At 40.3% G+C, this 12,015-nt stretch overlaps 1 protein-coding gene across 3 annotated transcripts in view; it reads right to left on the bottom strand.

The window, feature by feature from the left end:
• Positions 1–12,015, bottom strand: part of bcas3 (BCAS3 microtubule associated cell migration factor) — a 304,969-nt gene that overhangs the window by 226,843 nt on the left and 66,111 nt on the right. For all 3 annotated transcript variants that reach the window (XM_046388328.1, XM_046388329.1, XM_046388330.1), the window contains exon 15: positions 10,541–10,880. In XM_046388328.1, coding sequence (XP_046244284.1) covers positions 10,541–10,880 — 340 coding nt within the window. The remainder of the gene's footprint in view (positions 1–10,540; positions 10,881–12,015) is intronic.

The raw sequence follows: 12,015 nt of genomic DNA, 5'->3' as shown, positions 1-12,015 counted from the left end.
AAAAAGAAAAAAAGTGAGTTTTTAATTGTGCAACATTGTGCCTGTGACAAAAGAGTAGTGTGCTCAGAGCTTGGAGCAGTTTGTGCCGTAATGAAGAGGGGAAAAAGCAGCAGGCGAGAGGAAAACAACTAGAGCGATACAGAAGCAGAACATGTCTACATGCAAAAACACATGTGCACACTTCTGACAAACAACCTAACATAATCAGGAGAAAACGATCAGATGAAAAGAACACTCACACACACACACTTGCACACACAAGCAGCACCCTGAAATCAGATCTACAAGTTTACAGCATGTCAGTATTTACAGGACTTGATCAGACCAGCAAGAAGAACTGGGAAGGGGGGGGGGGGGGGGGGTCAGACAACTCCACTGGATCAGATGACACCCACACTCCAACCATATGTGTGTGTGTGTGTGTGTGTGTAGACATCATTTGATTTGGGTCAAGGAGCTAGTACCTCCTGTTAAAGAGGCACAGGTTATGGCCAATGATTGGATGTTTGGGAAAGAAGGAGATGTGGGGGGTGAGCCGGGTGGAAGAAGACTAAGTGTTTGTGTGCCTGTGTGTGTGTGTGTGTGTGGTGGTGGTGTTGGTGTGCACAAGCACACAGGTACACATACACAGCACACACACAAACCAATTCATAGAATACAGGAAGACAGAAGAGTGGAGAGACATTTGGTGAAGGACAGGATCCATCAGACAGCCAGTCAACGTGACCCGCTGGAAACTTAAAAAACAAATCAATTCAGGGTGACTGAAATGTATGAGATTTGGAACATCTTGCAGTGCTTACACTATGAAAAAAAAGAATTATGTTCGTTCCTAATTTTGTAGCCTAGACACAACAGTATGGAAAATGTGAGGTTTAAAACAAGGATTTCACATTCTTTCATTTGGTTTTTTCTAACGTAGCTGATGTTGGAAATGTCTCAGCATCTACAGGTACTGCCCACTCTATGAAATTAGAACAATACTGAACATATATATTTTTTTCTTTTTTAAATAAATGTTCAGTCTAACTGATATTGAGCTTGTGTCGGTTAATGTCCAAAGCGTTTTTAGATAGGAATAATGTGCACGACTGGGAAATCTGAGTAAAGTGACAACACAGAACACAAACTGTTCTTCAACTCATTTAAGTAGCTGATTCACTATAGCAAGATTTAGATGTAAAATGAAACGATGTCTACAAGAAGACCAGCGTCAACAGAAAGATAAAAATTAATGAGAGAACACAACACCAAAATTAACTGCACATTGTCTGTCCAAAACATTTTCCACAAAACTGAGAATTTTGTTATTTTTGAAGTTTTTAAATCTCAGTTTAAGATGAGACATTTGTCATTACATATGATTCTAAACAGATCCGAGTTTGCTTGAAGCTAAATAAGAAGTAACATCCCCAAAGCCAACCTTCCTAGTCAGAGAGGAGATCGGCTGCATCTGCACTCTGTCTGGGTCTGAATGCTTCTCCTTTTATAACCCAGTGGTCCGAAAGAGAGGAAACAATAAGAGAGGAGATAATAAGACGTCTGCACTGCTGTTACAGCCATCCTGCAACTGGATGAAAATGATCAGGCCAAACAGGAACATTCAACGTTTCCTTCTTCATCATAATATTATAATTGTGCCTAATGGTGATTTTCCTGTAGTTAAAGCAGAGTCCAGTCCACACTTAATAGGATTGATATATATTTTTAAATATTTTAACAACAACAACCCTTCTTCTTTCATCTGGATTAATAATCAGACATCTCTCCCGAGCTCGCACGCTGCATCAAAAACACACCGTGGTCACACTCATATAACTGATTTGATCTGGCCATTTAAAAATGTCCCCGATGTAATGCTGATTGACTGACATCACTGTTATGTTCAGCGGTGAAAGAAGCTCTGTTTGAATAGCAAGTAACGACTGCGGGAGCCACTTTGATCCGAATGTAGTCGGCAGAATTTGACAGCATCAATAAGTGCTGTGTCAAAAACACACAGTGGGAGGGATTCACTAAGAGGCAATATTACATTTATCCTGGAATTAACTGATTTAACAGCAATATATTTTTTGTTTTATGCCACATTAGATTGTTAACAGATTGTTATTATGTATTTGTTTCTATGTTGAGGTAGCATCATGTTTCAAAGACACACCGGTGTCTCGTGAGCCCCACTATGTTTCAATGGAGAATGTATGAAAAAGTTTACTCCAGTGTTTTCTATATCTTATACAATACATCCACAATAGATCAGAAGTTGTACAGTATAAATTATCTGGATTATATTTAGTACATACTGTATATTGTAACAGATTAGGTTCCAATACATGTCATTAGACCTGTTAAGCAGTAACACTGATCTAAGACAAACATGTTCACAGACCTTCAGCTTCACATACACAAAAAAAATGAAGCAGAAGCGAGAGAAAAACAAAGAAACTTGTTAAGAAGATCAACACACGGCAGCGGAACAAAGGTGGGATGTAAAACCTATTGATTCTGTGACAATGAAAGGCTTTGGCTTTTCAGAGTGTGCACTTTTCACATGGTAGGAAATAAGCTGGAAGCCACAAGTGCCGTCTGTGTGTGATGGCAAGTCAGCTTTATTTCTTTATCTCTACCTTCCAATTTTGCAAATCAAATAATGATGAGTGCAGCAGCGAGCACCCAGTGATAAGAGGGTTTAGTGGTTGTGGAGATTGAGTTATTAGGGTTCGTATAAAAAGGACATAGGTCTCTGGCGGAGCGCAAACGCCTGCCAAGATACATATTCCTCGCACTGTGTATTTTTGGTCGCTTTAAAAGCCCTGAAAGTACAGGGGAAGACTAATTTTGAGGGTAAACAGCTTGTTCGATTGCAGTGTGGTTTTTGCGCTGAGCTCTCCGTTTATTGACTCAAGCCGAGCTGGGCTCTGGCTCCTCTGCCGACCACAGGGAGAAGCCTTCCGACAGAGCCTGCAACAAATACAAGCCGCTAACACTAGCTTACCTTTGATGGCACACAACTGTTAAATCAAATGTACTGAGTAATGTACAAACACTAATCCTCTTGACTGTGTGGCAGGTTGAGAGAAAAAAATGCTTTTAAAAGAACATCTGCTCCCTTTAGAAAGCTATTTGTCATTTCCTATTCCCAGCTGACTTGTAATTTGTAGGGTAAATTCTTAAGGTAAATTAAGCAGAATTTGAATGAGGTGCTGAATTCTATGTGTTCAAATGAAAGACATAAATAATGAGAACAAACATTGCTCTCTGAAGAACAGAAAAAAAAAATCTTCATTTTCATAAAAGTTTAAAATGTTTATCTAAAGAAGTAAAGGCTTTCACTTCTTCCATCAACTCGTAAGAAGAAGGAAAGGAGGAAAGAAAAGGAAAAGAAGGAAAGACAAATGACAAAGATTGCACCTAAGAGGTCTCTACATTTAACAGAAAAAATGTTCAAGTCACCTCTTAAAAAAAAAAAAACAAAAAAAAACTCAAACTCCAAAGGAGGGCTGCAAGTTGTTTTAGCTGGAGGAAGTGACCATTCATTAAAAAAGACGTAAAAAAATTCCCTCACTCTTTCAGTGTAGTTAGATTTGTATCAAGGCAAGACCATCGCAGGACAGCTCAAGCTCTACAACTTCTTTCCTCTGCGCCTACATGGCCTGGCAGCACTGCTCCTCCCTCTCCAAACTACTGGGAATCCTGACCACACAGCGCCACGTGGAGGACAACTCTGGTACTAAAACACAAGGCCGCCATCAAGCTTTAATGTACAGTTCCGTCACTCTGAGTAACTACATTGAAAAACTTCCATGACCTACAATTCATATATCAATTCACATATTCTTCCTGCTTTATTAATGATTTCCTTAATGTTTTGAAAGAATAAACAGTTTATCTAAAAGTTAGTGTTAAGTACATTCAAGTGACAAATTTCTGACCAGTGACATTCCCCCGATTCTTCCAAAATCCTTTGACAGTTCCTGTTTATTTGCTTCCAAACAGAAACACAGTACAAATGTCCATGGATAAAGAAAAGGAAGTAATGCTGTTGTCATAGATAAAATGTGTGAACTACATGTCAGAGGTGAAAGACAGGACACACACACCATGTTTCTGTGCACATGCATGTAAGACACAGGACAAGGTCACAGACAGGGTGGGACTGATACTGTTGGTCCCTGCTTGAGTCTTACCACGCAACATATATTCTGTGTCATTTCTCCTGGCCTAAGGAGACACAGCATATGACTCTGTATTGCCTTTGTATAGTCTAGTATCACAAAAAGGAAAATCCTAAATTTGAACATTTCAACACTAGTGTGGATTAATGTGGAAATGTGATTATCTGCTAGATTGAAACAATATAATACCGCTGTCACAAAGTACATTTCAAGCCAGAATCGGACACTTAAATGTTCCCTAATGTGGCTGTAATGACTCTGTTACAGTTCTGGGTCGTGTTGGCCAATATGATGTATGTCTACCATGGCACAGTTGCACCTTTATGTGGTAGTTATGGCATTTTGCGAGTTGATTTGAAATTTTCAGTTTGTTTTGCCAATATGAAAACACTTCTACAAGTAAGTGATGGGTTTATCCTATTTTCTGCTCTGCTGTACTGCCTTAAATGTTACAGACAACTGAAACACACTACAATTGCGAATACCAACAGAAAGTATAATACAATACAATACAATGAAAACAACATATCTGGTTGTATTTGACAATCACTGGGATTGTCTCAAATCAGTCAGAAGGAATGCTTTAAGGTAGCATTGTAATTTTAAAATGTTTTTTTTTTTTTTTTTTGCATCAATGTGATGAAGAGCTTTTGATCTGTGAAGATATTACATTTTCTGGATTAGTCAGAAACAGATATTCACATTTGGCTGTTTTCTCCATAAACCTTTCTCAACTGTTGACAAAACATCCTAAATACAGGGTCTGTTTCGTAGCTGTTTTGGAGCTTTCCGTCACGCCACACGTTTGCTCAGTTTAAACTCAACTCTCAACTGTTCAACATATCAGCATAGACCTAGGCAGTGCTGAAAATATATGAATATGAACATGACAAGTGGGCCAACTCCATCTGCTGAGATGGAAACCACATCATATCAACGAAAGCTAAAGAACCACTCCTATTTCCAAGGAATCTCAATTTGACTTTTTGATTTGACACCACTGTACTGTATCACTCTATGTTACTGCAATAAAGATTTTTCAGGTTAATAACAGGCGTGAGGCTACAAGCCACAGAGCAACAACATCACAGCGACTACAATGAGATGTAGAAGTAAGAAAAGAGTGGTGAAAAAAAGTTCAAATTAAAGAACAGAGTTAAAATTAAGAAACACGGTGAACATGTGGCTTTACGAATGGTGGTTAGCTCAGTCTCGGGCTGGATACTGATCCAAGGCAGACAGCTCATCATGCCGACTGAAGTCTGCACAAGTAATCCATCTCACTGTTTCATACTGTTTACACGTTTCTGAAATTAAAATGTTAACTCGCCCTGTTAGATCCATCTACCGTCTATGTGGAACAGAGATTTCGACATCTTCAAGTGGACTCTGTAACTGTTTAACTTACAGTAACTATACTGTCAAAAACAGGGTCACAGTGAGGTCGTGTACATACGTGTCACACACCAGCAATTATGAGGTAATGTTTCCTTGGCATCGACCTCGGCACAGCGTTGGTGTTTTTAACCACAGGACGATGACTGACGAAGGGGAGCACTGGGGGAGGGCGGGGGGGGCGAGATAAAACAAAAGTCCAAACCCAAATAAGCAAGCCGTCAGCCTCTAATAGCAGAAAGGAAGTGCCCCTTTATCAACAAGTGAATTAACAGTTTCCCGTCACACCTTGTTTTTTGCCTCCCCCTTTCTCTCTGAACCAGAGCCAGGGCCCAGATGGCCCCGTGATCGGACCACCAGGGCTTCTGCTCGGTGAGGAAACAAATCTGTTGCACTGACTAATAGCCTCGTGTTGATGTTTTACGGTTGGGAAGTGTATGACCAGCGCTGTGTATAAACACGAAAGGCACTCGTGCACGTAAAAAAATGCACAGCAAGTCATAGCTGTCATGAGAGTGTCGCAAGAAAGGAGAAAGCAGAGACATTTAACAGTATTTCATGGAAAGTAGAAAAGCCTGATCTCCATCCACCGCACTAGAGGGCAAAGTACAGCCCTTCGCAAAGAAATATGAACTCAGATCAAATGAAAGTATCAAAGATGGTTTTTAGATTATTATGATCAAGTTGTTTTTGGAGCACTCAGAACCTGTTTGTACTGCACACTGCCGTATTATACAGTCCTGTGGCTGGATCTGAAAAACATCTGAATAATAAAACTCTACACTGGCTGCCATATGCCTGGTATAGCCTCAATAACCTCTGCCCTGTGCAGAGAAACTGCACTTACTAATCAAGGCTTGTATGCGCTGGGCCGCAGACAAACCGCGCTTTACAGTGTGGGACAGTCACATTATGGGTCATCACCTCAAACGACAATACACTGATCATACAGAAAAAAGGAGTCCGGCAAAAAAAAAAAAAAAGGAGGTGGGGGGGGGGTTAGAGGGACGCAAATAGCCACTTCAGATTTTAACTGTGACAAGAAGATGGCCAATTGTAGCCTCTATTTTTAGGCCTGCTGGCGGCCTGGGCTGGCAGCTTTGAGAAGGATGTGTACTTTTCTACAGTTCCTTCCCAAAAATCAACTGCTGTCCTCGCTGGCGACAATCACAAAGCAGCTGTTGTGGCTAGGTGGCCTGGCCCCGGCTTGCCTCACCCTGCTGCTTTCTGCCAGCCTATAAGAAAACCACCCCTGCTGCCCAAAATTCACACCCAGTGTGCAAAAACAGGAGGAAGGCAGACACAAAAGCAAATGTGACTCAATGTGTTTGCATCCGGTGAAAATTGCGCAAATTATGGCGTTTTTATCAACGCTGGTGGCAGTGGTAGCGGTGGAGGGGGCTGGATTTCTAAATTTACATGTGGCAGGATGCATGGAGCCAATTTATCTTCAAAATAGCAGACACAGAGGCCTACATGACCTTGCCCCACGGAGAACTCACTGGTGAACTGTACTACTAAATAACCTACTGCGATATGCACTTTTTGGTAATTTTGCACCATATAAATACATGCTTTCTTTTGAGGGTGACGATCATCTTGTTTTTGTGCAAGAGCTTGTCTGACAAGTCTAATTTATCACACCCTGAGAAGCCCCAGAAATGCACTGTATAACACACACACACATACACATATATACATACATATATATATATATATATATAGGATCTGGAGAAGACTATACTGTGATGACCACATCATTAAAAATGACAGCACTGAAAAAGGAGCAATTCAGGAGCAAGGAAGTTCAACTGTGTTACATTTCATCTGATTATTTTATTTTAGTAAGCACAATATAAGTGTTGAGATATTCAATACATTTTTTTCAAACTGAGCTAATGAGAAACAAGGCTGAAAAGTGGACTGACTTAAACATCTGACCAATTTTAACGCATATTTCTCTCTCTTATTTAGTTCAATTGATCAAACACACACTAATGTGCAGAATAATCTCAAAATAACAGTGGTGATATTCAAATTTATGGTCTGATAAAACAATACTTTTTTAAAGATAAATTCTTTATCATTAGTTGAAATACTGGACAAGTTGCTACAATTGATGTTTTTGACAGAAACAATAATGATTAAAGTTTGAAACAAATTTTTTAGCTTTTCATTTTTATTTGAACCTTTAAAATGGAAATATTTGATTCTGAGCATGTACTTGTTTCAAACTCACTGCTTTTCCACACACCTTAACTCATCAGTGGTATATGTTGGAAAACAGAGGGGTACTAGCATCAAGGGAAACTAAGAAAGCAAGTTAAGATAGCCTTGTTTTAAGAGGCCACAGCTTGAATGGAATGTAAAATGAACTGATTTACTGCTAAGTGCAGCAGTGGTGCAGTAGCAAAGCCCTCTGTTATAATGTGGAAGTCCTTACACTATCAACTTTTACCTGCTTGAAGGGTTGTGTAATGAAAATCACAAGCAAGGGCAAAACATGCGTGTGCGTGTTACGATCTTCTTGCTATTGACGTGAAGAAGGATGAATCTGCGTCTTGTTATTTAGAACGAATTAAAATTCAAACGATTCATTTCTTAAAAAAATATATAGATATGTGTTTTGAGTGTGTGTGTTTAGTAATAAAACCTATAACTACTGGCACATATATCATTATAAGATTTAAAATTAAATATCAATATCTGTATCTGCCTCAGAAAATCCCAAAACTGAAGATCTAATCTGTCCAAAAAAAAGAGAAAAAACACATGTTTCTGCTTTCAGAAACAAGTCTGATGTGATCGCAGTCTCCAGGTGCACACGTCCCACTTGACAAAATAAGGGAAGGTCAATTGGTAACATGCTGAACTTAAAAAGTTGCTACACTATATGAATGAGGTTGTAACAATTTAAATACACAAGGTGACTGACTCGTAGCTCACACAGCAAGGTGCTTTATGTTTATCAGAAAGTGAGCTAGCGTGCGTATGGTATGCATTAACACCTTGAAAAAAGCGGTGTGAAAGCTGACCTCAATTTCCTGTGGACTATATTATAAACTGTAAACTATCTGAGTTATGAAAACCTTTCATTTTCTCCTGAAGAGTTTAACAAACTCTTCGCCGCAGCTCGACTGTAATCTGTCATTTTGACCTGCTCCTTTTTTTTGATAGTTTAGATAGTTTATCTTCTTTAGACACACACACACACACACTCAATAAGGTATCACTGTGAGGACTAATTGTTGACAGGTGGCCCTAATACTCTCCTTTGAAACAAAAGTGTGATTTACGACCACACTCCCAAAGACCCTGGCTTTCAGCGCTGCTACTACAAACTTATCTTTCTCTCCCTGTCTGTCGCCCCCCCACCCCTCCTTTATTCCCCCTGTTCTATCTCTCCTTCATTTTTCTCAATTGCACCTCATCACTTTGCTCACTCACTTTCACCTCCTAGCCTACTTTGATGTTTCTGTCCCTCTCTGTCTCTCATCACAGCAGAGTAGTGACTCTCCAAAGTCAGACATCCTTTTAATGTTTGATGGCCTATTTTTCACAGTGTGGAGGAATGTGTGTGTATGTGTGTGTGTGTGTGTATTTTGGTGCAGGGGTTACACAGGGGTCTGGGTCTAGACAAGGAAGACAGGAAAGAGTGAGGAAGCAACGGCGCCGTCAAGAAAGTGTGTGTATGTCTGTGTACGTTTGTATGTGTCTGTGTGTGTGTGCATGACTGGAGGTGCGCTGTGACTTCTGGGGGAGGCAGATAACAATATGACTTGACCCTGACCTTCTGTCACCTACTCTGGCCCTTATGAAGCCTGAAAGAATATTTCAAAAGAACAGAGCTTGGAAAGTGCTTTGGGAAAAGTATACTGTGGCCATGAAATGCAGTTGTAAAGGAGGGATAAGTGATATGTGATGGATAAACATTTATATCACTGTACGCGCAATTTTATATTGCAATTTTATATTGCAATTTTATATTGCAATTTTAATGCATATTGTGATATTGTAAATGTTTAAATTCAACTACTTCCCCAGTGACCTGGATTCCACGCTTTTTATACCTTAAAAAGGCTATTTCATACTGAATTCTTACAGTTGGCTGAGAGGTTAAAGATCCAGTTTCCACTTTATTAAGCTGAAAACCATCTTGTGCAATGAATACATAAAAATGTCGTAAAATACGTTTTACTATGCTTTGTCAATTCCAACTCATTTGGTTCTCTGAAGTGTTTATCGAGTTCTTGACCTCGAGCTGGCTGCAGTACATCTACTAAAGCTCAGGGATATTCTGAGAACTGTGATATTTTACACTGAGTAACACCTCTAGGGTCAAGCGGTGCAGCTGACACAAAGTGTGTGTGTTTATCAATGTGTATCTGTGTCAGTCAGGGACACACTGACAGTGTGAGCGGCCTCCACTGGTGTTTGACAAACAAGGGAGACAAGGTTACGGCAGACTGATCAGACTACCTGGAAAAGAGCTACTGAAATGACCAGTCACTGGAAAAACACACACACACGCTCACACACACACAATAGGTCTCAATTGTAGCCAGAGGTAGGTATGAATACACTGATCTAAAATCGAAACTCTGCGGCCCTGTGGAGCTTTTGAGCCTCCATCAGCTAATTTACTGTTTTGGTTTCACAGTACGTTCACTACACAGTTCATTTCTCATCAATAACACAGCCAGTCCTAACAAAATAAAAACTCTGATAAACATCCTGCAGATAAAGAGCAAGACAGAAGCCAAGATGGTTGACAGATACCAAAAAAGAGCTAAAGGGAGAGTAAATATTTTACTTCATTCATCAAATAGCCAGAAACAAATTGCCTTGTGTCTGCTGGGTATGTAAAAAGTCAACTGGCAGAAACAACTTTAAAAGTAAGTTACTGAGTATCTGAGCTTGTTTGGTCAAAACATCAGTAAGCCCCTCACTTCTCCTTCTTCCTAGCTTCTCACCGTGCAGTGGAGACCCTGAGGGGCTGCTGGACAGGCCAGGTATAGGGCTACAGCGGCCCCCAATACCTCCTCCTCCACCACCCAGGATGCAGCCACCTCCTGCCATGCCTGCTCCACCTGCTCCTCCTCCTAATGCAGCCGCCCTGTTCAGCTCCTGTTCGATCTCCTCCAGGCCGGCGCTTTTTTGAAAGCGAGACATCCGGTTGACCACCCGCGGGGACATGTGCGTGCGGGCGCAGGGCGCACCACCGTAAGGGTTGACAGGAAATACGTGGGTTGTGCCACGAAGGGTGCTGATGGCTACCCACCGACTGTCCTGGCTAAAACACATGTCCTGGACCTGGAGAAAAGACAGATTCAAAAGTCAGGGGACAGAAGGACAGTATGAGAATGAGACAGAGAATGTGCACAACAGATGAAGGATGAAATTACTTCTATATGTCTCTATTCACTACACTCATGACTGAGAGGGAAGTCTGGAATACTTGCTACCACCACGACCCGACCCCAGATGAGGGACAGATAACGGACAGATTTTCTATTTATCCATTATGTAAAAGGTACTTATACTTATAAATTGAAAGGTAAAGTGCAATACAGAAATTATGACAGATAGCCAACAGCTGACGTAGCCTGGACTGGTGCTGTAGTTGCTGGCATGGACACCAGCATCAGCGATAAATCTGAATCCCTCAAACCATATCCAAAATAATACACTGTGCTCCTCCACTTCACATCTAATGTAAATCAAACTGAAGTCGTTGAAAAGTCCTTAAATCTTGAGTTCTCCCAATACTCCAGTGATCTCAAATGATCTCGATATATAAATAGAAATCTTTCAGAACAGTGCACTGATGTAAGAAGAACATACAAGGTCAGTTGACGGTTAAATGCATGTTAAATGACATTAGGGGTCTCTCAAAAGTAACAAAACAAAAGACGTACTTCGCACCGGATCATGGAGGGTTTAAACCTGACTGATAAACAACCACCACTGCCAGTGTAAATCTGATGTTACTCAGATAAAAACGTTCACCGATGACATAATGTTCATTCGCATTACGTTTATTTACATTTGTCGACTTCTTTCTTCAGTGACCGAATGAAAAGCACAGTTAGCTTGAATAAAATTACACGTTTCTCTGGTTTTGAACATTGCTGGAAATATCTAAGATAATGAAAATACACTACTCCACAAATTATATGACAAAGGTCTAGTCTACACTTTAGTTCGGAAATGTTACATATTATATTTTGAAATCACAGGTTGGTCAGCAAGGGTTTTTCTGCCTATGCAATCTGAATATGCCACCAACTGTTGGTTTATTAACATTTATTTAGTTTCCTATTGTGCATCCTTATTATTTTGCCTTTTTTTCCCAGCTGCCAGCTTGGATAAGGCTGTGGCATGGTAGGTCAGTTCTATGGCTGAGCTTTGCAGGTGTGTGGATGACTTGTCAAAGCAGGAACGTGTA

The sequence above is a fragment of the Scatophagus argus genome, chromosome 5 (assembly GCF_020382885.2).
Source record: "Scatophagus argus isolate fScaArg1 chromosome 5, fScaArg1.pri, whole genome shotgun sequence".
Lineage (NCBI taxonomy): Eukaryota > Metazoa > Chordata > Actinopteri > Scatophagidae > Scatophagus > Scatophagus argus.
Note: the sequence above shows the minus strand (reverse complement) of the source record. Positions and strands in the feature narration are given on the sequence as shown.